The sequence below is a fragment of the Patiria miniata genome, unplaced genomic scaffold (assembly GCF_015706575.1).
Source record: "Patiria miniata isolate m_02_andy unplaced genomic scaffold, ASM1570657v1 HiC_scaffold_7, whole genome shotgun sequence".
NCBI classification, from domain to species: domain Eukaryota; kingdom Metazoa; phylum Echinodermata; class Asteroidea; order Valvatida; family Asterinidae; genus Patiria; species Patiria miniata.
Genome location: NW_024037074.1, coordinates 9,006,249 through 9,032,331, shown reverse-complemented (window position 1 = coordinate 9,032,331; position 26,083 = coordinate 9,006,249). Strand labels below are relative to the sequence as shown.

At 38.6% G+C, this 26,083-nt stretch overlaps 1 protein-coding gene across 1 annotated transcript; it reads left to right on the top strand.

Annotated features, from left to right (window-relative positions):
* Nucleotides 1–967: 967 nt before the first annotated feature.
* LOC119744943 (fibropellin-1-like) lies at nt 968–25,529 on the top strand. The gene is made up of 49 exons (XM_038221166.1): nt 968–1,004; nt 1,371–1,406; nt 1,538–1,648; nt 2,010–2,123; nt 2,401–2,514; nt 2,981–3,094; nt 3,946–4,059; nt 4,295–4,408; nt 4,582–4,695; nt 4,998–5,111; nt 5,571–5,681; nt 5,933–6,046; nt 6,345–6,458; nt 6,788–6,901; nt 7,340–7,453; nt 7,630–7,740; nt 8,270–8,380; nt 8,707–8,820; nt 9,271–9,384; nt 9,732–9,845; nt 10,157–10,270; nt 10,605–10,718; nt 11,157–11,270; nt 11,560–11,676; nt 12,277–12,390; nt 12,908–13,111; nt 13,351–13,464; nt 13,848–13,958; nt 14,306–14,422; nt 14,791–14,907; nt 15,358–15,474; nt 15,863–15,976; nt 16,273–16,392; nt 17,176–17,334; nt 17,930–18,018; nt 18,327–18,468; nt 19,108–19,227; nt 19,337–19,450; nt 19,550–19,663; nt 19,828–19,977; nt 20,584–20,672; nt 21,462–21,609; nt 21,880–21,993; nt 22,325–22,438; nt 22,680–22,799; nt 23,180–23,332; nt 24,108–24,193; nt 24,492–24,636; nt 25,068–25,529. The coding sequence occupies exons 1-49, from the start codon at nt 968–970 to the stop codon at nt 25,070–25,072; spliced, it is 5,562 nt and encodes a 1,853-aa protein (XP_038077094.1). The 3' UTR covers nt 25,073–25,529.
* Nucleotides 25,530–26,083: the final 554 nt, after the last annotated feature.

The window sequence follows — 26,083 nt, the reverse complement described above, 5'->3', positions numbered from 1 at the left end:
GATTCGAACCCTTGATCCTCCGATTGAACAGTCTAAACCACTCTGATGTGCCCCCAAACCCTGTGACTAAAATATGAGCAGACCATTTTGGGAACACTATTCAACAGAACACCCACCATTGTATTATGGGGAAAAAAACACATATAAAGTTGTTGAACATAGACAGTAGAGTTAGAACAATGGTATACAGTTTGTCTCTGGTTTGTTTCACTCAACTAATAATGTCTGTGAAGGACAATACATTTACATTTCAATCTTTTCTTTTCAAATTCGTGTGATGAAGGATTTCCGTTTTCATTCCACATCCACACCACACTAGGAATACGTGGGCATAAAACTTGGCTGGGTAAATAGTTCCATTAAGTTTACTTGATGCAGTTTTCGAGTTTAGGCAAGTAATTAGTTACTTAATGGTTGGATTCTCCGCACGTCCGCAGGTTATTCTGACATACCAATTGATAAATGAATCACCAGGATCATATATAAAGCACATGCATGAAAAATGGCGAAGAAAGTCGTAATGGATAACAGGAGCTCATTATGGATTTAGAATTTATTTCACTACAATAATTTCACACACACACAAAACTACATTGAAAAAAAAAAATAGATCTGATTCCGAAAGTAGGCGTGACCACATTCAAAAGTATGGTTTGAATAGTGCTGAAAAAGCACAATCGCCGACACAAATTGCAAACGGGTCCATATTTACTACAGGAGAAAACTAATTGATACCCTGCACCTGTTGCATAGCGAAGCTGTTAATGAAGTAATTAATGTACATTAATACAGAGTCGATGTCATTTATTCGTTAATTTTCTTTGCATTGTTTAAACATCTCTCGAATTGGCTCAATTGATGGGATATCTAGAATTGATCGCTTTCATAAATCTTTCCAGCGGATGATATAAAAAGAATGTGAAAGGAAGTCCCGTTCACTTCGGGCAGGGCCGAGATTCCAACCACCATGGATGCAGGGCTACTCTGTACGGTTCTCGTACTTGGTAAGTCGTTGAATCATTTTCATTTAAGTCCTAAAAAATTCAAATTCCATGTATCAGTCAAGACTTTAAGTGGCAAAAATCACCACCTCCAATTCAAAACAGAAAACGTCGTCGATGTACTTATATGTGTCTTGGTCGCATGTGTAACGCCAGGCTAGGCTGGGTTAGTACACAATATCACTGCCTGATATCCTAAGCTAAGTGTTAGCTGACAACCTCCCACATTGAAACAGTTCGTGGTGGGCTGGCATCCCTGCCTGGGTCCCAAGTTTTCTCTCATCCATGGCAAAACTGAGTTAACATTAAACATTATGGTAATGCTTATATAAGTAATCTAAAGTGTTTTCGTCCATCTTTATTTTCTAGGTCTGTCTCTCTACGTAAAAGAAGTTGCAGCTATCGGTAATAATTTCATATTTCGTTTTTGAACAAATAGACTAAATTTAGAAGTGCGCTTTCTAGGAAGTATTTCTCTTTAATCCGGATTTCTAATATTTGTGTCTGTGACTCACTGGTTTCCTGCTATATTTCAGATCATCCGTGTGCGAACAGCCCGTGTCTTAACAATGGGCACTGTATCGCTACGGGACCAGGGTACTTCTGCTTATGCATCAATGGATTCTCCGGCGACTTCTGCGAGATAGGTACAATTAGAACTCAAGTCATAATGTTATAATTCCACACGGGCCAATGAACCTCTTCACTTGAAGAAAGTGACTTGCCGTGTATTCTACTCCTATTATTTGAGGGAAATTTAGTTTGCTAACAGCAATCTTAACGACAGTAGGTCTACTGACAATGAAGCAATTTCAGAATAACTGGACTAGCTGCTACTATCCTCCATCCTATATCAATAAATGATATGATAACTTGGACATATTCTCCGGAAGAAACCATACTGTACATATTAAAAAAACCAAAATGAACTCTTTGCTTTGCAAGATTACCCTTAGAGCATCTTCAGGGGATCTAATGTCATTATATTGATTTTTGATTGGACGGCAGAGGCGAACGAATGTTTACCCAACCCATGCCTGAACGGTGCAGTATGTCATGATGTCGTGGGTGGTTACCAGTGCGAATGTGCACCAGGCTACGAAGGAACCATTTGCAACAATGGTAAGTGGTTACTTCATTTGTAACAGTGGTAAGGTCAATACGACCCAGAGCCTATCGTTAAATGACAGTCACTTGCCAGCTCCGAATACATGTAATACATACGTAGCACCATCACGCGCTAATTCAAACACTTTCTGATAACCAAAACTTGTATAAAACGGATTGGAAGATACAGCAAAATATCAAAACTTTGTATCTGTATCTGATGACGTTTAAAAGAGATAAGAATATCCACTCCCTTGCTATATATGTATTTCAATCTCAATTTTTCATCCAGAAATTGACGAGTGCTTACCTGCTCCGTGTAAGAACTGGGGACATTGTATCGACCATGTTAACGACTACGAATGCGAGTGCATGCAAGGATTCACCGGCAAAAATTGCGACCGAAGTAAGAGTGTCAACCATTAAATCTTACCCCACAAAACAACGATATTTGACATTAGAAATCAATGCACTACCTTTTAAGCAATCTTGTTATGACAGTTAAGTAATGACATGATACTTGGACGTGTATTAGGTGTACTCAATATAACTTATAATATCAAATATTTCTGATGGGCAAAACTTGTATAGAACGGATTGGAAGCTAGAGTAAAATGTCCAAACTTTGTATCTGAGACGTTAAAAGACATCATAATGTCGACTCCCTTAATATATACGTATTTCAATCTCATTTTTTTCTTCCAGAAATTGACGAATGCTTACCTGTTCCATGTAACGGAAAGCGCATATCATGCAAAATATACAGAGAATATTACTGTAACGAATATTCAATTTGTTAGGCTAACAATTTCATGAACAGAAGCACAATGAAAAAGTTCCATATAATTCATGCACCATTGTTATCGTTGCAGATGCCAACAATTGTGATCCTAACCCATGTCAAAATGGTGGTGTGTGTTCTGATGAGGTCAATGGATACTCCTGCGCATGCGCGGCAGGATATGAAGGAGACAACTGCGAGACTGGTAAATTATACATTTTTACATTTAAAATCAATATTTGATGTCTGATATTCAGTATTTGTTATTGGGTAATTTGATATTTGGTACATCCCTAACGCATAACTTTTAGGTTAGTTTCAGTCTCTCATACACCTACTTTTAATGGCAGTACCTGCACACATAAACAATTTGACGCCAATTATGTTGGAAGTCGAATATTAGAAATAACCCAAGGAAACCCTCGACGGGAGGCCGTGTGTATTAATTGTGTAAGCTGGTATGACTTGATATTCGGCTAAAACTCTACCTATAATATGTGTTGGTAAACAGCATAACATAATGTTTTGGAAGCTGCACTGCACAAACAGTTAAAGTCGTTTTATAATGTTTTTGAAATTAGCTCACATCCAAAGACTCACGACACTTCGAAAAAAATAACTTTTTCCTTTTCTTTATTTGTTGGACAGACATTGATGACTGCGAGAACGCCGAGTGTGTACATGGATCTCAATGCGTAGATGGTATCAACCGTTACGAGTGTATATGCACTGCGGGCTACGTGGGCGTACACTGCGAAACAGGTATAGAGACATCAACTCACCATTTTAATACACAGCAGTTATCATGCAACACGCTGCTATCTTGGTTGCGCAAGAGCATACTAAACAGACAATTCCACCAATCTATCCATGTGATATGCATAAGGTGCTAGACCCTTAGCACCTTGGTCTTTTATGTGGGTTGCGAGGTGAGAAATAAATTACATTTTAAATTTCAACATATTGTGAAAGTTTACGGGATGAAATTAAGCTTCGCGATATGTTTAGTCCTCAACAGGATCTGCTCTCATTGTTTTGTTGCCTTTGCTTGCTTAGATATTGACGACTGTGCTGGCAATCCGTGTCAGAATGGTGGATTCTGCTGGGACATGGTAGCATCTTACACCTGCTACTGTCCTCCAGGCTACGAGGGAACAAACTGTGAAATCGGTAACGATCTTATGATCAATTCTTATAACGGTTATGATGTCATAAGCATTCTCAGACTGGAATCACAGACGAAATTGCCAATTCTATACAATGAGTGTAAATGACGTAACGGAAACGAAAGTCTAAGACAGGCCAAAGATTTGGACAAGAGAATGACCGAGAAAAAACCTCAAAAACGTTTCTCGTAAATAATGTTTCGAAAGTGTGTAAAGATTGGTTCTTGTGTTTTCAACAGACATTGACTACTGCGCAGACCATCCATGCCAAAATGGCGGAGTATGCATCGATGGCGAAACCTCCTACACCTGCAACTGTATTCCCGGATACGATGGCGTTAACTGCGAAATAGGTAGATAAAAGTGTTTTTGTTTGGCAATATATTTATTAGGGCCTGCAAATGATTGTTAAATCAGAGTAATGCTTCCACTGCATGCACTAACACTCTACTAAAAATAAAGGTGGATAAATTCTTTACATTTCGAGAGTAAACTGCTGATACGCAATTCATGTTCTTACGGACAGATATCGACGACTGTTTCAATGTTGAATGCTTCAATGGTGGCACTTGCATCGATGAAGTCGATGGTTACCACTGCGCATGCGCTGTGGGTTTCGACGGAAACAACTGCGAGAACGGTAGGTAATTAAGTCGAACAAAATATGAATATTTATGAGCTACGATGGTCTTGACCCTTGTTAATAGCTCTTGATGTTTTTGTGACCGTTACAAATATTCGATCTTGTACTTTAACTACATGTGCAACAAGATGCAATTCATCGTCCACATTAATCCATAATTTCCACTTTGCTGCGTCCTTCCAATCTCGTTTGTTAAGTTAACAACTGGTAATTATTTTTTTTTAATTTCTTTCCCCTTTTGAATAGCTTATTGTGCTTATTTTCACATTTTCCCTGCTTAATATTGTCCTTTGTTTCAGATATCGACGATTGCGCTGGTAGCCCGTGTCTTAATGGAGGTATATGTCATGACGAAGTTAACGCCTACCGATGCACCTGCGTGCCTGGATACACCGGCACCCACTGCGAAGAAGGTACATCAACCAATCAAGAGGCCTGAAATCTAATGACGTCACGCTTTGTTTCATGTGCGCTTTCCTATGTGGTAGACGGTCCCTACTTCGTCTGGCGTCCCAACTTCGCTCCCATAGGAAAGCGCATATGTAAACAAAGCCATTACGTCATTATGTCTTATACCTATTATGGAACTCATGTCACTCGGTAAAAAAATAAAATCTTAACAATTTTGGAACGTCACCAAAGAGATTAGGAACATTTACAGGTTATCTAAGGAAAATTTGTGGCCATACAAACAGGTTTTTTTTTTTATCAACAAAGACACGTCTGCGTTTCTATTGATTTTCGTTTCGTTTGAACTAAATTTACAGATCACACAACTATTTCACTTCTCAATTTCAGCAGGATATGGTTACCTTTTAATATATCACTCAATACATCACAGGATATTTTCTTATTCTTTTTTATCCCGTTAGATATCGACGAGTGTTGGCCCGACCCATGCGTATATGGAACTTGCTACGATCTTGTCAACAGCTATCGATGTGAATGCGACGCAGGATACAGCGGGTTTAACTGCGACATTAGTACGAACCTTTCACAGTTATTATGACTGTCACTTTTACTTTGGTCTGCTGGTCATCTTGGTCTAGAAAAATACAAATTATTTAGCTTTTTTAAAGCAATTTCCCTTTTCTTTGATATACCTCACCCTTTATATTAAAATCAAATTATCATTGTGACGATGGATCAGATCTTTCATCGATTGCTTTGTTACTTGACTTTACACTTGTGGCAACGATTTTATGGTCGATGTTTTTTTAAAATTTGTTTTCAGACATTGATGACTGTGATGGAGCTCAATGTTTCAATGGTGGAGTATGTATCGATGGCATCAACTCGTTCACATGTGAATGTGCGGTGGGATACGAAGGACCACGATGCTCAATCGGTAAGCAAAAAAAACCACACAAGTTATTGTCCCTGATAATCCATTAAATGGCAAAACCTGGCCATAATTGTACTATTTGATAAACCTGGCCATAATTGTACTATTTGATAACTCAATTAATCAGAAAATGTCTGAAATGAAAATAAATGAACAGTGTTTTGTTCCCAATAAGTTCGTTCAGTTTACATTGGAGTGTGACTTAACGTTACAAATGTGTATTATTTCAATTTTAAGTTGATACTTATTTAGTGTTCCCCAAAGAAAGCAGAATTAATACAATGTATTTCCACGGTTGCAGATACTGATGACTGTATCGGCGTGGTATGCTTGAACGGAGGCACGTGTAAGGACGGACTGAATACCTACACCTGCAAATGTGTCGCGGGATACACAGGGACACATTGTGAAATTGGTAGGACTCATATTATTCCCAAGACCAAGAGAAATATTCCTTTCTAAACCTGTGCTTCAGCATCAAGTTACATTAGTAATACTTAATTTGCGTATTTTTTTTTTACATTGAATTCACATTGAGTTAGCATTAAACTGTGACTGTCGTAACATTAAGAAAAATATATCATTTTGGAATGTTCGACCAAAATGATTTGGAAACAAAAACTTGCTGTTTAGAAAAAAACAGGATGTTAAAAGGGAGTCAGTCTACGATGCAATTCGTTTTCAATTGTTTTCCATTTTAGTGTGTACATCTAATGCAATTTGTAATGCGATTGTTTTGACTAGACATCGATGAGTGCCTTGGTGTGGTTTGTCAACACGGAGGCGTTTGTGAGGATCATGTTAACGGCTACACGTGTGTATGCCAGCCGGGCTACGATGGAAACCACTGTGAGAACGGTAAGTAGCATCCTCTAAAACAGGTGGTTTTTAAGTGGAGAATACCACAAACTTGACAGCGACAGCAAACGTATTCAAATGCTTGAAGAACATCCAATATGACAATATCACCTTCCTGACGCAAAATTTCATCTTAATTTGTTGATTTTGGTACCCGCTGCTACATCAGATTCGAACCGGCCGACCGACCCAGGCATAACGAGTAGTTGCGTGGTAAGACGTCGGCCATAGTAAGCGCGAGATCGCTGCTTCCATCCTACTTTACCCATTCTATTGTTGCTCACAAGTCCTCGGAAAGCTTCGAGTGTACAGTGTTTATAAATCGGTTTACATACAAAAAAATAGCCATTAAAAAAAAAAAAACATTGAACATTTTTCCAACTTTCGCCCCTTTAACGAATGTCTTAACGAATGTCTTTTTATCCTTCTCTCGATAAGATATTGACGACTGTCTGTACGCTAACTGCCTGAACAACGGAGTGTGCATTGATTTAGTGAACGATTATAGATGCGACTGTCGGGCTGGATATATAGGAGACCGATGTGAAATAGGTAACGTATTCATTCAATTATGACGTCAAATACGTGGTCTTTGATGTTTGTGTATGTTTAGTTCCTACTATCGCAACGTCTTAGGGAAATATATAACAAGTGCTTCACATTTAGACGAATCACTTATTTCTAAAAGATTCAAAAATCTTGATCTTGTTTTTTTTCTTTCTCTTCAGATATTGATGACTGCGCAGGTAATCCTTGTGTGCATGGTTTTTGCATGGATTTGGTCAACGACTTCATGTGCACGTGCTTACCGGGATATGAAGGCAGACATTGTGAAATCGGTAAGAGTGATTTGAAGCCTATGAAGGACGTCAGGGAAGAACAATAGTCCTGAGACCTAATGACGTCACGCTTTGTTTACATGTGCGCTTTCCTATGTGGCAGCCGGTCCCTACTTCGTCTGGTGTCCCGACGTCGCTCCCATAGGAAAGCGCTTATGTGAACAAAGCCATTACGCCAATAGGTATCAGGTCTATTCGTAGAGGCCTGTGTACTAAAAAATTTTACAGTTTGTTTACTTGAAAGATTGTAGGCATAAAATGTTCAAAATAGACAGGTGTGCGTTGGTACACCGAGTGTACCATAGTCAATGAGAGTCAAGCGGGGGTGTCTCTCGGTGCATTAGTTACATAGGTATGTTACTGAGGAAAGACCGAGTGTTTTCGTTATGTCTCTACATCATTGGGATGTGTTGTTACTATTTATCTATGCTTGAATTTCTTTCTCCCTTTATCGACGTTAGATGGAATTGATCGAAATTTAATTAGCTGGATCATATTATTATATATTCTTATATGTTTATTTTTGCAGATATCGACGAATGTCTGGGCGTTGATTGCAACCAGGGTCATTGTGTTGATGGCGTGAATTCATATACCTGTGTGTGTCCTGCGGGCTACGAGGGAGTTCACTGTGAAATCGGTAAGGCATTATTCAGACGTTTAACGCACTATCCAGTTCTGTTTATAACTTGAAGAGTTTAGTCATTGAGTGTGCGTCTTAAGTCAGCATTGACGTCTGTAGCTGAACACATCTTATTGAGTTATCTCCATCTTGAAATGCTCTCAACGCATTTAATGCTTTGGAATGTTTCTGATCACACGATCCTGGGTGTGCCAATAGCAGAGTGGAGCATAAATCGATACGTTTTGAGCCATAATAGTTTAGCTCCGTTCCATACCATATGATTGTTTTGGGTAGAATATTCATTAACCCCTTCTTTTCTATTTCTGTCCCTGTCGAAACAGATATTGATTTCTGTTTTGGTGTCAACTGTTATCATGGCGGGACGTGTGAGGATATTGTGACGGACTACAGGTGTATATGCGCCGAAGGCTGGCAAGGACGACACTGTGATGAGAGTAAGACAACAGTATTCAAATATATCAATTCATTATCAAACACAGACTCTTTCAAGAACTATTGCTGTTCCTATGTAAAACAGCAAGTTGATGACTCCACTTTTAACACAAACTGCCAAATCCAATTCATCTGTTTTCAATGACGTCTTACCTAATACTGTGAATTTTTTTCTGCGGAGGGAAAAACACAGACCAGACAAATTACAATGAAATCGGACCATATTTGTTCTTCGTATGTTTGTTTTGCTTTGTTTGTTAGTGTTTGTTTGTTTTGTCACTTTCTTCTAAACAAAACCCAAATAAATTTATTTCAATCGATATAGGTACAACAATGTACTATGTGTTAAAAATTTTGTAGATAAAAGAAAATACTTATTTCATTTATTATCATACAACAAATTAGGAGATGGGATTGTCGCGCTAACTACTGTCCTAATTGCTTCCACACAGACCCTGATGACTGCGCTGTCCACCCTTGCCTCAATGGTGGACGATGTATTGACGGAATTGCAACATACACCTGTGAATGCCTAGAGGGATTTGAAGGCCGTGATTGCGAAATCGGTCAGAAAAATACTTCTTCTCTTAGATCAAAAGTAGTTTACGGAGTTATCATCTTAACATTGCACTTATTTATGTAAAACATGATTCAGAAATGATCATGAATAGCTAAGATGCTGCAAATAAACAACTGAATGTCTACTTGTATTGTTTTCTATAATTCACGGTATCCAGAGTGTAGGAGAAAAAAATAATAATTATTTGAATACTTATCTGCTAAACACGATATTTTCATCGAATTGGGAGTTATGTGTATTTACATAAGATTACAATTTGCCTGTTGAAGCAACAAAGAGACATCGATTGGCAATTCAGTTTCGACTTGATTTTGATTTCGTTCTTACGTTTAGATATTGATGACTGTGCTGACAACCCGTGTTTGAATGGAGGGCAATGTTTCGATAAAGTCAACGGCTATGACTGCGCATGTCCAATAGGCTACAAGGGCAGAATCTGCGAAAAAGGTACAAGACTGATCCAACATTCCTGCCTGTCGGGAAAGTGCTCATTTTTTTTCGTACAATATAAATTGGCATTAATTTGACGCATTAATTAGGTTACAACTGGAAAAAAGTGACCTTGATGTAAAGGAAACAGATATTGTACTGATTGTGTTTTAGATTCACTATAGCGTAGCTGGTGGATAACATCTTGGTAATAAATGGGACAAAATAGTTTAATGTAATCCTTGAAGGATTAAAAACAATAATACCATTTGTGGATAGTTTACTTCATGTTACCATTTGTAAGTATCTTTCATATATCTGTTTTGCAGACATCGATAATTGTTTCTCCGTAACATGTCTAAATGGCGGTCATTGTGTGGATGAAGTCAACGGTTATCACTGCGAGTGCTTTGCAGGATACACGGGAAGGCACTGCGAAATTGGTAAGAACAAAGAATTATCGCTGGCACTGGCAAATATGAAAACTGTTTAACAATGAAATAGTGAACATTATTTTGAATGCCACCATTAAATACACTTGTAAAATTTTTTTTCACTTATCTTACGCGGAAAAAGCGGTTTAAGTCCAGAAATCTTAGCATTTTTTTTATTTTCTTTAAATCTGCAGTGGTATCATAGAGCAAAGAAATTGATGGATTTATTTTCATTTATCTTTATGCTTCATCCCATTTTTCATTCACAGACTTGGAGAGAATTTTATTAATTTTTTATAAACAGTTCTTCAATAAATTGTGACCCTGTTCTTGTCTTTCAAAGATATTGACGAGTGTGCCACTGCTCCGTGTCTTAACGGTGGTGTGTGCATTGATTTGGTGGATGGCTACTCGTGTCAATGCCTGGACGGCTTCGAGGGAATTAACTGTGAAATCAGTAAGATAGTTGGTTCATCATCCGTGAAAAATACAAATCTTTGCAAATTGTTTTGTCGCACATTATGTTTTGCTATAGCCCCAGAGGGGGCCAGCTTATAGTCAATTTTGTACCTCAGTGACTCACGGACTGAGCCCCTTACTGACTGTTCCTAATTCTGACTTTGCCTGGTAGTTGGCTGGTGAAGACAGCCGGGCAGTGGTAACGTACAGGATTACCCTGTCATACACTAAATCCCACCCATTGTGTAGACCAGATGGATACAACGGCTTCTAATAAATAGCCATCCTAAATCAACTTGGACCAGCTTTACTTTAGCATGCCTTGTCTTGTTTTGATAGTAACCCGCCTCGTCACCGTTACTTCATTACGTCTTTACAGTTTTATGCACCTGTTGAGCTTTGAAGAAAAACAAACATGTTTCTGTTATTGCTTCAGATATTGACGACTGTGTTGACCATCCATGTCTTAATGGCGGTAGGTGTATCGATGGAATCAACAGCTTCCGATGCGAATGTCCTGCAGGCTACGAGGGCGACTTCTGCCAGATCGGTAAGTATATCAAATAAAACAATACATTCACATCTCTTGTGTTTTGTGACAGGTGGAGCATCAAGTTACGATCCTCTGTCGCTTTATACTACTTCTCTTTAACCTTCGACTCTCCCAGATTCTTAATCCATGTTTTGGAGGATTTGTAGGATTTAGGAAGGTTGAAAATTCAGCTCCCCATAAATCGCGAAGTGTTTAAGAAAGTTCATTTCATAGTGATTTGGTTCCTAGAAAACGAATTTGTAGGTATTAAGGAATAATGTAATTTTCTTTGGTACTTCCGTTACAGATACTGACGACTGTGCCATTCCTTCCACATGCAACAATCACGGAGAATGCATAGACTTGGTGAACGGCTATGAATGTCGATGCTTCGCTGGCTACACTGGGATGCGCTGTGAAATAGGTATCAAACTTAAAGCTGTCTCATAAAGAGGCTTTCATCAAACGCTCCACATTTGCAATGTTCCTTTCAAGGCGTTTACATTTGCAAAACTTTTTCTTCCGACTTTAATTTATTCAAAACTTATTTTAGTTTAATCCAGAAGGCAACAATTTAGAAAAAAATTAACACCTTTACAAAGAAGACTACATCAGTATATTTAGTTAAGAAGCATCCGTTGCCATGCGTAGAATTTCACGTTACCGCTTGGTATTAGTCAATCCATGTTTGGTGTTAGTCAATCCATGATTGGTGTTAGTCAATCCATGTTTGGTAAAAGTCAATCCATGTTTCGTGTTAATCAATCCATGTTTGGTAAAAGTCAATCCATGTTTGGTAAAAGTCAATCCATGTTTGGTGTTAGTCAATCCATGTTTTGTGTTAGTCAATCCATGTTTTGTGTTAGTCAATCCATGTTTGGTGTTAGTCAATCCATGATTGGTGTTAGTCAATCCATGTTTGGTAAAAGTCAATCCATGTTTGGTGTTAGTCAATCCATGTTTGGTAAAAGTCAATCCATGTTTGGTGTTAGTCAATCCATTTTTTTTTAATTGTTCTCCTCAGATATCGATGACTGTGCCGATTGGCCGTGTCTGAACGATGGTGTATGTATTGACAGGGTAGATGGATACCATTGCGAATGCCTGGCAGGTTTTACTGGCACACACTGCGAGGAGAGTAAGTAACTAACGGCACAAAAGTAATGTCTTATTGACGATCAATACCAAGTTCGCAGCCACTGGAACAATCCATACTTTCCAAGTATAAGATACTGTTGTTGTTAGTTGATCCATGCCAGAAAATTAAATAGCAGAGGTAATATTGCCAGCTCCTGGACTTCTACATGTCTTATTCACGGCCAAAGCAAAATCCACTGCTACTGTCAAAGTTTAATACTGACTCGACGTCTCGGTAGATTCCACTGGTGCTGCGGCAAATATTTGTAAATTACGGTTCATGTTTTTGGCCCCAAATACTTCAACAAATTACGTAAGCCGGGAAATCATTGCAATCATATCATCATACTATGATGGCGCATGAGTGAGGACAGACTCATAGGTGTTTCAATAATTGGAATAAAATGTCAATTTGGTGAGTAATAGCCGTATGAGTTTCTTCACATTGTGTTTACAAACTGACGTTTTGGATTCCATCAAACTTTACTTTGATACTTTGTTGTGTTTTTTTCCCTCAGATATCGACGATTGCTACGAAACAGCTTGTCTGAACGGCGGGACGTGTATTGATGGTATCAATGGATTCACATGCAGATGCCTGTTGGGATTCGAAGGAGAAAACTGCGAAACAAGTACGTCTGCGCAATCATCCTTGAGAATTCGTAATATACATGAAATTAAGACTTGTTTCAAGACATCACAAGTCATCACGTCATTCACGAGTCCACAGTAGAGCGGCAAGTTTAATATCCAAATGACTTCTGACATTAATGCATTCCTTTGTCCTTGGGACATCTCCTGTGACATGACTTGAGACTTAAATTGAGATTGACCCGATGCCGATGAAAACTCTGATATACCTTTTACTGTCTTGTTACCGTAAACTATCTACAACCTACTTATCTACTAACTCAACCTGCCTCGGAATTTAATCTCTTTCCAAAATCGAATTTACAAACAGACACTGATGACTGTGCGGGAGTAATCTGCCAGAACGGAGGTCATTGTATCGACGAAGTTGCAGGTTATCACTGTCAATGCGTCATAGGTTACACTGGAAACCACTGTGAAATCAGTGAGTATTTTTATCATCTCTATTTTCATGGATTAGTAGTAAACGAGTGACCAAAAATGCCTTATGCTCAACACAATAAGTATTCCCATATTAGACATTCAAACTATAAATTCTCACTGACCTTATATTTACGAACAGCTCCATTTAAAAATTGATCAGCGATGTAAATACATGTCGTAGCTTCATTAATAGTTACAGACATGGTGAGATAAATATACCAAGAAGAATCAAGTAATTATTGCAATAATCAATACTCACATTTCAACTTGCTCTTTGACATCGACACACGAACTTGGGTGGAGACTTCCACTGTGGAGTTTAGTGACGGCTGTTTTATGAAAGAAAACAAAATACGAGAATCTTTTATAATTTCTTTTTCCCAGATGTTAACGACTGCTCAGGTAATCCATGTGCCTTCGGTATCTGTGTGGATTTGGTCGACGACTACGAATGTGTGTGTACCCCGGGCTACGAGGGTCGCCACTGTGACATTGGTAAGTTGGTCAACTAGGAAATTGTTGAAGTAATATAGCGCCCTCTTTACAATGTCAAATTGTGTTCAGCTGAATTTCACTAAACAAGGAAATGGTCATGTTTGTATTAAAATACTGCAAAAAATAACAACTGAAATATTATGTAAAATTGCGCTTATCCTGCAGTGCCTTTTAGACATACATTTTCAGTGCTAATTATTGTTTTGTAGAGACACCAAAAGTACTAAGAAAAATCTAAGAGATATTAAAAGGAGTTCGTCAAGAGAAATCTGAGTGTCGGATTAACGTCTGAAATTAATGCATTTAATGGTTTTTTTTTTAATGATGTTTGTTCTGTTCTCGTGCAGAGATTGATGAGTGTGCCATCGAGACGCCATGTTTCAACGGAGGAGTCTGTGTGGATGAAGTCAATGGATATAGATGCGAGTGTCTGGCTGGATACGATGGGGTTCACTGTGAAAATGGTAAGAATTTGTTGCATTTGAGATGTACGATTCCTGTATATCAGTAGCACGTTTCACCTGCACTGTTGAAAAGTCAAATACTTTTATGAATGCCATAATATAAAAAAAAAATGATGAATTTTGTCCGTTGTATAAAAATGAATTCAAAAACACAATTGGCAAAACAAACCCATAATAATCGTTGGTGATGTTTTGTGCAGAATTGAGTGCCCTTACTGTGTTAGCTGTTATTTTTCACCTTTTTTCCCTCTATTTTTTTCTCTCGAGATGCTTTGGGGCATAAATGTCAGGGAAGGTTTCATGATATTATGAATAACTCAAGATAGACGATTGATCAGGCTAAACCTAACCTGTTTTTCCCTCCGTAGATATCGATGACTGTGGTCCATACGCCGTTTGTTTGCACGGAGGGAAATGCGTCGATGGAATCAATGAATACACGTGTCAATGTCTGCCTGGCTACACTGGCCGATACTGCCATATCGGTAAGCAAACCAGTCACATGTAGTTTCCACAATACTTTGTGTTGTAGATTACTGTCTACCATATATTTAATCTAACCAGTTAGCATTAAACCTTTCTCGTGTGTTTCATCTTCTCAGCATGGTAACAGTGTCAGTTGATATTTATTACATCTGTGTAATATGAGTGATATAGAATATTTATCATGATAAGCACGTCAGGTGTACATAAATCCACAAGACTTAACCTGAATTGAAACTGTTATTCACTTATTTTAGTTTTAAATTAAACTGTAATCGACTATTTGGGCTTGATAGTTATGAATAAATATAACACTCAGGGTCGAGAAGTACAAGGTAGCAGATAAAAATTGCCTTCTTTTTCCTACGGGACACTGAACCGACACCCCCCCCTCCCCAATGTCGGTCATTTTGTTTAACCTCATTTGATAACTGTGTGTTCATTCAATGCAGACGTTGACTTCTGTCAGCCTGTCAACCCGTGCTTACACGGAGGATTCTGCGTCGACGGCGCAACCGATTACACCTGCGAATGTGCTACTGGATACACTGGTCACGACTGTGAAATTAGTAAGTACAAAGTCATGTACAACATTACTTTAAGATATGTGCACCTGTTTGTGGAATTACAGCCAGGATCGTGGTATCAGGCACTGTAACTTATATAATTTGTATGCCAGTTTACTAGTTAAGCAGTTTTTTTAATTCTTACTTTCAGATTTTTGTCTAACAACTATAATGGATGCGCAAAGGTTTATCTTTCCACTGAAAAGTAGTTATGTATTAAAAAAACCTAGAGGACATTATGCCCAAGCGCCTGGTTGTGAATTACTGGTTCCCAAGTCACCTACGTAAGTCACACATATCATTGTGTTTTCCGTTTTGGAAATTAACTCAAACAATAACTATGTTTGTTTGAATTGCAATATTTTGTTTGATTGATTGCTCCTGCCATTAGACATCGATGACTGCGCACGTGATCCTTGCTATAATGGCGGCGAGTGTATTGACGGAATCAACGAATACACCTGTAACTGTCTGCCCGGGTTCCAGGGAAGCAGGTGTCAAAATGGTAAGATTATAGGGACGGACAAACAAAATCTTCTCATGAATAGATTTTCTGTTAAGCGATGGAAAGAAGCTTTCGGCTCTTTATTTCACCTGACGTTTTTGTGCTGGCATTTCCTGATAAAAACCTGTCATCAAATAATCCCACAGCCTATTCTGCTTCTCCAATCGCAAGAATTAATTGATGACGATTCCTGTGCGACAAGTATCTACAACAACAAAATATTCTTCACCGACTTACAACGAATAAATACCTTAATTATTCTTTAATATAGAGCTCATTTTCATTTTTTACAACAGAAATCGATGAATGTGCCGGCCCTACACCGAGATGTTTGAATGGCGGCGAATGCTTGGATGGGATTAATAGCTACACCTGCGTGTGCGCCGGTGGCTTCCAGGGGGCTAAATGTGCAGAAGGTATTAGATAAGAGCATTCTGATTCATCAAAAGACCGATCCATTATTAAGCTCCGCCCATTGCACACGTCACGTGGGTAACACAACGCGCGTGTCCTCCAATGGAACGCCCATAGATAATGAAGAAAAGTTTGTTCATTCCATATTTATCCGGTTCGTTAGTGTGACGTCAGTTCAGTTTAAACCACGCCCATTGACCATTAAGTATAGCATTGGAACCATTAACTGGAACCAGAAGCGTGTATGACTTTTTACTACGAACCGGATGAGGCATGGGCACACCTCACGTTAAAGACGCGCGCGTTATACGCAAATATAGCCATATTGAACGGCTATTATGATTGGTCACAACATCATTGGGCCGGGGTTAGTGATCAGTCTATTCTCGCAAAACTTTTCTAATTAACAGCTAGTCTTGATGCAAGACGTTCTCAGCGGGGTAGTTCGGGAAAGACGGTCCAGCCGTTGTACCGCACCCGCAGCAGTATGCATGTTCCCGTTCACTAACCTGACTCGGTCGTCGAACTGCAGCTTGTTTACGTGTGTGTAAAGAGCGCCCGCTTCGGTGAAATGCTGCATATTATATAGTCCAATGAACCCGGGTGCGCTGAACTACGTACCGCTAGCACTATAGGCATCTTGGAACCAAGATTACTTACAAACTTGACATAAAACAACAGCGAATTGGCTCAAGCAGATTCGAGTTGACCACAACTACAGACTGGTCATCTACAATTTCAGACTGTTCCTTTACGATGCTTATTGTTATGTGTTTCCTTCACAGAGATTCTATGCCAGGCGGGATGGGAGCGCTACGAACTCGGCTGTTACTTCTTCGAGCAAACCCACGAAAAATCATGGGATGAAGCTGAGCTGACCTGCGTGTCATATGGTGGTCACCTGACCAGTATCCATAGCGACGGCGAACGCGATTTCGTCTTTGGTAAGTTGACAGAGTGCTTGCCTGTTATATGGACGATTAAAATAAGAAATCACATTAGAGGTAGACTTGTCCAAGTCCAATCTGGTTCGTGAGTATGGCGTTACTTCAGTCTAAACCACGCCCACTGCACATTGAGTAGCATTGGAACCATTGGAACCGGTGCAAGTGGCATGTCTAGCAATGGTGGTGCGTACGCGTGTATGACGCAGTACATGTAATACGAACCGAATAGGGTTTTCAAATGACATTTTAATAACACAGTCAGCTTCAGCGCCCCTATTTAAGAACGCGTGGACATCCGCGTAAGCGAGATACCATTTCAGTAAAGTCAATTGACGGCTAAGTCATAGACACAATTATTTTTTTAAACACAATTATTTTTGTGCTGTAAGATGAATGGTCGTCCTGGTGAGACTTTTAGAAGACGCGTCGACGTCGCATTTTTCGGCGTCGCATTTTAAAGCTCTGGCAGGGATCATTTTGATCGATTTCATGCAAGACTTTCATGCAAGACTTCTTGCAACACGGCACTGGCACTTGTTTAATTATTACTCATTGATTTTATTTATTACTTTTTTTTTGCTTTCTTCCTTAGAGCGCCTGGACAGTCAGTATCAATACTGGATTGGACTCACGGATATAATTGTGGAGAATTTCTGGCTCTGGAGTGACGCTACACCAAGGGTTAGTGACTATTGAACTATGATGAGCGGGATTCGAACCACCACCCACTGAATTGCATTCCTTGTTTGGACATAACTCGAAAAGTAATTCTGTCTCCATAGGTAAATATAATACGGAGGGGCAGTGTTGCGAGATGGGAATTCAAAGGTTTCGGGAGAAAAGTTAAAATTTCGGTTCAAATTCAATTCAGATAATCTGAATTCGAAACCGGCAACCCACTCTTATCAGCCTAATAATATACCAGAAATACTCTATGAATCAAATGCAAATTACCAATAAATGTTATGGAGTTTGATTTATTTTGACAGGATTACAGTCAATGGTTTTCTGGTGAGCCCAACAACCTTGGTAACGAAGACTGTGCAGAGATGCATCCTTTCAGGTTTGGCAACAGGTGGAATGATGCTAAATGCTATCTGACAAACCGCTACGTATGCAGGACTAGAAGAGGTATGCTAATCTAACAAAATAAAAAACAATTTTTGGGAAAAACAAGGTAGATTCTACCTTTACTTGTGTGTTTTAAAATGCTTGGAAGCCAGTGAATCTGCTCGAAATGTTGTCTGCTGTTATTTCAATACTATGTTGATTCGGATAATTTTGAGTCTTAAATTGTTAAAAGGTATTAAATAGAAAGAAGTCGTGATCTTTGCAAAATGAGCTGACGAAAACGTATAGCAATATTGATGGATGCCCTAAGATCTTTCAATCTAAGTGAAGCAAAACAAAACATGGTGAATCCTAGGGCCCATGTTAGGTCAAAGGTGAACAAGCTGGTTCTTTTAACTGAATTTAAAACGCAATGATGGGAAATGAATTGACGAAATAACTTTCAATTTATCGCATTTGTGTACAGAAACAAAATTATTTTAAGGTTTGGTGCCTGTCAAAATGTTCTTCACTTATAGGTGCGTGTGCAATTTCAAAAATATGTCAACATGATAGTAGATGTTCCTTTTGTTTCTAGTCATTAAGTGTCATTTTGTGTCAACGAGCATCAGTTAGCAAAATGTTCAACAAAGTCCAGAAATGTAATGTTTGTTTTCTGAATACTGTTTCTTTGTTACATATTCATGATTTGTTTGTTAGATGTAGACTTCTGTGCTTCGGCCCTCGAGCAATGCTACAACGGTGGAGTCTGCTCAGATTTAGCTCAAGGCTTCTCCTGCGCATGCGCAGCCGGATTCTCTGGTGATAGATGCCAAATAAGTACGTGAATACACTTTACAAAATGTTGATTACATTTTCAATTAAAACTATATCACCTTAACTGTATCTAAGCTGGAATGTAATAACTCGATATATTATTTTCTCACAGATAACAACGAATGTGACCCAAATCCATGTCAGAACGGAGGGGCTTGCAATGATCTGGTGAATGGTTACACCTGTGACTGCGCTCCTGGATATATCGGAGTTAACTGTGAAACAGGTATGCTGCCAAAAGGTCAACTGAATACCCGGGAAATATACTTAAAAATACACTTGCGAAAAGAAATTATTGGAATATTAATGATTTGTTTTTAAACAGACGAAGATGACTGCGCGTTAGCTGCTTGTTTGAATGGAGGAGTGTGCACCGATTTAGTTAATGGGTACTCCTGCGCATGCTCAGACCGCTACAAAGGAGATCGATGTGAAACAGGTAACTTTCCAGCTTTCCTGTAGAGATGTAGAAAGATTGCTGAAAATATAAATGAAGGTGATATGTTCAACCTAAAGTTTGTTTATACGCCTACTTCATGCAGAAGGGTCACCCAATATTCTCTTTTATTATTGACACTTTCTTGTGGTCTGATTTCCTTGCAGACAAATGCGCGGGAGATGAATTCTTTGTTGACTCTTGTTATGAGTTCATTTCGACAAGTCGTACATGGGTGGATGCTGAAGCTGACTGTGTAGGGAGAGGAGGACATCTTGCAAGTGTCGCGAGTGCAGAAGAGCAGAATTTCTTGCAAGGTTGGTACCCGCAGATACCATAACATACTGAGAAAATGATGATTTCACTGGTACCAGACGGCCAGTCTGATGTTCTCTTTGTACATAGTTTATCTCACTGACTGAGTGTCACATGCAACTGGTTACCTACGTAGGTGGTCAAAAACAAAAGGAATGGCATCCTTCTACTACCCTGGGACTCAAACCACATACCAATGCATGGTGAATCTTCTTAGAAGAAAAATGAAACCGACCTCGCCCAATTCGGTCCAGTTGTTTTTGTTCTAGGGCCTATTTTGTGAAGTAAGGTGGGGTAATTTTTGTCCCGATGAATAATACTAAACCGCGCCTGGGAACTTGACTTGCATTGTATTTGATAGAGGGACTGTTATGTAATACATGTAATACCAACCTGAAAGAAGTGTGCTTCACAAAATAGAGACTGAATCAGGATATTATGGTATTAATTCTCCTGAACGTATTCTCCATCAATTGGTGCAGGTAGTTTGAGTCCCAAGGTAATGAAGTATGCCGTTCCGTGTTTTTTGATGATCCTGCATAAAGGCTGTATAATCTCACCGATAAATGTCGCTTATGATTGATGCTATTTCTTTTTGAAAATTCCAGCGCACGTCGACGGAAATGTTTTCTGGTGGATTGGTCTGAATGACAGAAGCAGTGAAGGGAATTTCGTCTGGAGCGACGGGACAAGCGTCGTAAGAATTCGTTAATCGCGTGTTTTCGGGGGTTTATTGCATTTTGTTTTGTTTCTTAAAGGGAAGATACAGCATTCGCAAACATCAAAATTATCACGAAATAATTATCAAATTATCACAAAATACCCTACTGGATTGTTAGGGAATGACAGTCTAAAGCATCCTGTTTAAATCGTGGCTCCTGGTAAGTTGCTGACATTTTCAAGAAAAATGTGTTTGTCCAACGCTGGTCGGCCGACCAGCGTTGGAATTGTTTTCTTCAAAAATGCTCCTTAATGTTCATATTTAGTTATTCCGCACTTTCTTTGCAATTCATTACACACCTGTAAATGGGTACAAGCCCTACTAGACTGATTCTCTGACCTTACAATTTCCCAAAGTCTATAAACTGCTCCGTTTCATCTTTAGTGGGGTCAGGGAACCTAACTACGAGAACACGATTTGTTTTCTTGGTTTTTTTTCAGCATCTACCGGCCCAAAATGGGAAACAAGTCAGATTAACAATTTTTGCTATAATATACCAAACATTCGGAATCCATTTATTTCTGAAAATTGCAGCAAAAGCAAATGCTGTGCATTCCCTTTAATTCTTTTTAACGGGCAAGAGTCGCTAAGCGTAGATCATGAATCACGAGTTAATAAAAGACAAAAACTGAAAACGGAATAATTAAACAAAAACGTTTATTAAATGAAAGTTGACATTACAAAGAGGCGCATCTCTTAAATACAAATTGCTCTTTCAAAACAAAATCAGCAATCACAGCACATTTTGCTTGATTTTATCCACAGGTGTACACAAACTGGCAACCCAACCAGCCCGATGATTTCCAGGGTATTGAGGATTGTGTACATTTTCATACGGCACAGTACGGCTACCAATGGAACGACTTGCGATGCACGGATTCGCTCCATTACATTTGTGAGAGACCAAGCGAAGGTGTGTATATGAATGATGACGCACTGACTGTTGAATCAATCATTATCCAATCTGATGAGATGTGGTTATTTTCATGTTAACTTGGACATTTTACGTAGTTATTGATTGAACTGATTAGAATCAGTAGAATCGTTAAGATGACTTCATTGGGTTGTAAATTATTAATTTCTGAAGCTTTATATGTATCGGAAACGGTTAAAACAACAAAAACAAGTCCTCTTGAAAGAATTGAGAATTTCTTCCATTTTTGTATCTGTCTGTTACATGTAGACCACTGTGCTTTGGTTGTCGAGCCATGCTACAACGGTGGAGTATGCACAAATTCAGCTCAAGGCTTCTCTTGCGCATGCGCCGCCGGATTCTCTGGTGAAAGATGTCTAACAGGTGCGTGAATTCATTAAAAAGAAATTAACTCAACAGTGCTTCAAGTAATTCCAAAATTGATTCACAGATATTACTAAAGTTCACGGACATTACTACTAAGTTAATTTTTTTTTAATCTTATCTTATCATGATTTGAACTTTGATTGTATTATTGAAACCTTCTGATGTAATCCTCCCCAGGGTGACGAGGTATGTTCCTTAATTTGTGGAATAAAACAAGAAACAAAACTTTAATTCGCCTACAGGTCGATGTAAAGCTCAATTAAAATAATGATCACGTTTTATGTTTCTTATTCGATTTCATTGTTTTTATCCTGTGACATTTTGATAGATATTGACGAATGTTCAACGAATCCGTGCCAGAATGGAGGAATTTGCGAGGACCGAGTCAACGGTTATGTGTGTTTCTGCATATCTGGATTCATTGGCGACAACTGCGAAACAAGTACATTTTCATTAAACATGTCAATTACTAAAGTTTCCAATAATTTCGTCGGTCTGTTTAATTACCTTTTCAGTCACTATCGTCTAGTTACAAAAATTGTCTCGAGTAATTATAATTAATGTAATACGAAATGAATCGTGATGAAAGGTCGAGACAGACGTACGGCTTTCAGCTTATAAACCTTAGTTCATTGTAGTTGAAATCCCCGTCTTTGATGTAAGTTGACCATCTGCTTTTGCAGATGAGGACGATTGCGCATTGACCCCTGAACCTTGCTTCAATGGAGGAGTCTGCTCTGATGGGGTGCATGGGTTCTTCTGCGCATGCTCTGATCGATACACAGGGGACAGGTGCGAAATTGGTAGGTATTTGGTTATATTTATCAATTTTACTTGCATTTTGCAAATACGGGGCCTCCTATTTTTGGCGCGAATAATCAGCGTTGTCACAGCACATAATTGAGAACCATAAATGAAATGATATATTGTACACAATGTCCTCTAAACCCCCGTAGTATTGGCAGAGTGAGGTGAACAGACCTAATCAGCATTCTGTTCAAAAGATGGAATTTGCGTCGGATGATTTAAATTCTATTTTGGGTTTGGGCTCTTCACCACGTAAGTGCTCACTGTATATGCTCAGCATTGCTCCGAGTGATTATGAGGGGAAAAATGGGAATGTGATCAAGAGATATTTTAGAATGCCAAAGATAATTTCCATGTTCTGTTTTACTTTTTCCAGATAGGTGCCCTGATTGGGAATATTTCCAGGAAGCCTGCTACAGGTTCTTCAAGACGCCTACAATGAGTTGGTTGGATGCTGAAGCTGACTGTGTCTCAAGGGGTGGACATTTGATAAGCGTTGCCAACGCCCAAGAGCAGACGTTCCTACAAGGTAAAGCCTTATATAATGACTTGGGCTACTGTCCAAGTCTTCGACGATTACAACTTCTTCAATATGCTAACAGTTAACCGATTCGTTAGGCCCCGCCCCTTGCGCACCACGAGGGCAACAACAGTAACACGTGCGTCTCTCCAATGCCACATCACACTGCACGTTCAAGCCGCGCGCGTCATGCGCGCACGCGCATGTTGGACTTTGTAGCACCGATGTCGGACATTCATCATGGCTGTGATTGGTCAAAATACTATGGGGCGGGGCTTAATGTATCGATGTGTTGCCCTAGGTCTAGAACCCATTGATTTAATGAACCGCAGATTGATTCATCTAGGATTTATTCTTAAAGCCACGTGGGCTGTTTTGGGGCCGAACTTTGGTTAAAGAGACACCAGATTCGTGAGACTAATAATCAACGTTTAACCCCGTGTTCTTCTTTCGACACCACGTGCCTACAAAATACAATAACAAATGAATTCAAAAGTTCACGGATAATGTTGCGTAAGAGACCAGATTTAAAAAAAAAAAATTGGAAAGAGAAAACAAACAATAATTTAATTTGTACGCCAATAAAAAGCTATGTTGGTGATTAACTTCTTTTTGACAAATTTGACGCTTTAAGGGCCTTTTTATAAGAAAGGTTTTCTAAAGCCTTAAACTTTGTACAGTAGTTAGTGTAAAAACTAACAAATACTTGAATCTGTCATAGCTATTGCCATGGAGTGTTCGAACCATTATTGCGAACAGTTTCATTTGTGTTTTCTTATTGCAGATAATCTTGATAACGATAGTTGGTGGATCGGACTGAACGACAGAAACATAGAGAGAACCTTCGTCTGGAGTGACGGAACAAACTCTGTAAGAACGTGCTTGGCCGAGACTTACTCACATGATCAAGCTTGTAAAGACCAATAAAACACAACAAGAAAATGCGATTTTATTAAAAGGCTACTCTTGATACCAGAAATTGAATCGAGAATGTCACAAAATGGAAAGAAGCGGAATAGAGTAAGACAGATTTTTAATTGGAATATTGCTGTGCGAATCGCAGTTTGAATACCGAACTCTATATTATTATCCCTTTGAAGCAAAATCTTTTCATTTATAAGAAGTAATTTCAGCTAAGGTGGTTTTGTGTGTATATTTCCCCCACCAGGCGTACAGAAATTGGTACATTAATGAACCTAACGATCTGAATGGCGAGGATTGTGTGCACATGGAGAAGCAGCGGTTCAACAACCAATGGAACGACTTACCTTGTGAAGGGTTAGCCAGTTATGTCTGCGAGAGACCTCCGCAAGGTATGTAGTAGGGAGACGGTTTCAGGAGACTGAAGAGTTGTGCTTGATGGCGTGAAGCAATTTTGACATGAGGTGCTAGAAGATTGATGCTGATATTTGTCATAATACCAAATATCATATCTTGAACAAAAACGAAGAGAAAATCCAATGAATCCGAATACTTTCCTTAATGACGTTTAGTATGCATCATTAATACAAGGACTCAAACGTGACAATGATAAATCAGTTCTTATAACAGCGCATTAAACAACAGTTGTTATCATTCATGATTTATAACAAATTAATGATGACTCTAGATAAAGCAGATTTATTGCCACAAGAAAATCAACCTCACTTTTGGACCATTCAAATCCAAAGCTACAGGTGGTGCGTGATTTAAATCTACTATGAAGGCCTTTAATAAAAACATTCATTTTTTTTGTTAATCACAGGCTAACCGCGGCGGATCGCAGCATGCAGCTAAGGACCGGGAGTACACCTTTATTTGAGATAGGTTCTATGGACGACGATGATCAGTTTACGCTGCTCTTAACTATTCAATTATGATGATTTTATGCTTACCATCCATTATCTTTTACTAAAAGAAATATTGTGCCCGATCTGACTTTTTTCTTGGAATATTGCTTGCTATTTTGTCTTTTAATGTGCTTAGTCGTTCATAACATATTTCTTCCAAATATTTTGAATGAATCGAGTGGTGTTATATTTCAGCGACATTGGAACCTTATAGGAAATATCAAATATAAGATAAATATTTAGAATGCTGATATTATAGCTTGAACACCTTTTCAATTTTGAAGTGTTATTTCGAAGAAGTAAAAAGTATACTTAAGAGCTCAACATTTATTATTTAAATTTAAATTTTTGACGACGGGCAGAGCATACTGTCCGAAACGTTGAGTTCCCTCTGGCTCTTCTCAGAACCACACATGCAAAGGAGATTTGGCAAGACATGGTGCTACGGTAATCTTATTTGTTCCCTTTCACCCATTCAAACCTTCAAATCTTGTTTCTTTTCTTATTTATGTCCTTCCACATTTAAAGAAAACTGCTTAAAATTGATTACATTTGTTTTGAGTTAATGTTTGTTTATTCAATTATACTCACTTTATCAAATACTTAATTAGTTTTTCAATTGTTAATGTAAGAATGTGTTCTGGTTAAGGGAATGTCGGATCAAAGAAATGCACATTTTAAATTCGAGGTGTTGCTCTTGGCCGACGTAATTTTCAAAGCAGTTTTCATTCAGAGCTCTCCGAAAGCTTGTGAGGGACAAATTAGTCGGTAGAGGGCATGCTATAATATTTAAAAGTTTAATCGATAAACAAAACCTTTCAAGATCATTAAAAGACGAATCAAGGATATTCAAGCAAATTTAAAGTCCTTGTGTATTTAATTTGTCTAACCTGTTACATGTTGAAGTTCCAAAATAAAAGAATTAGTTCGT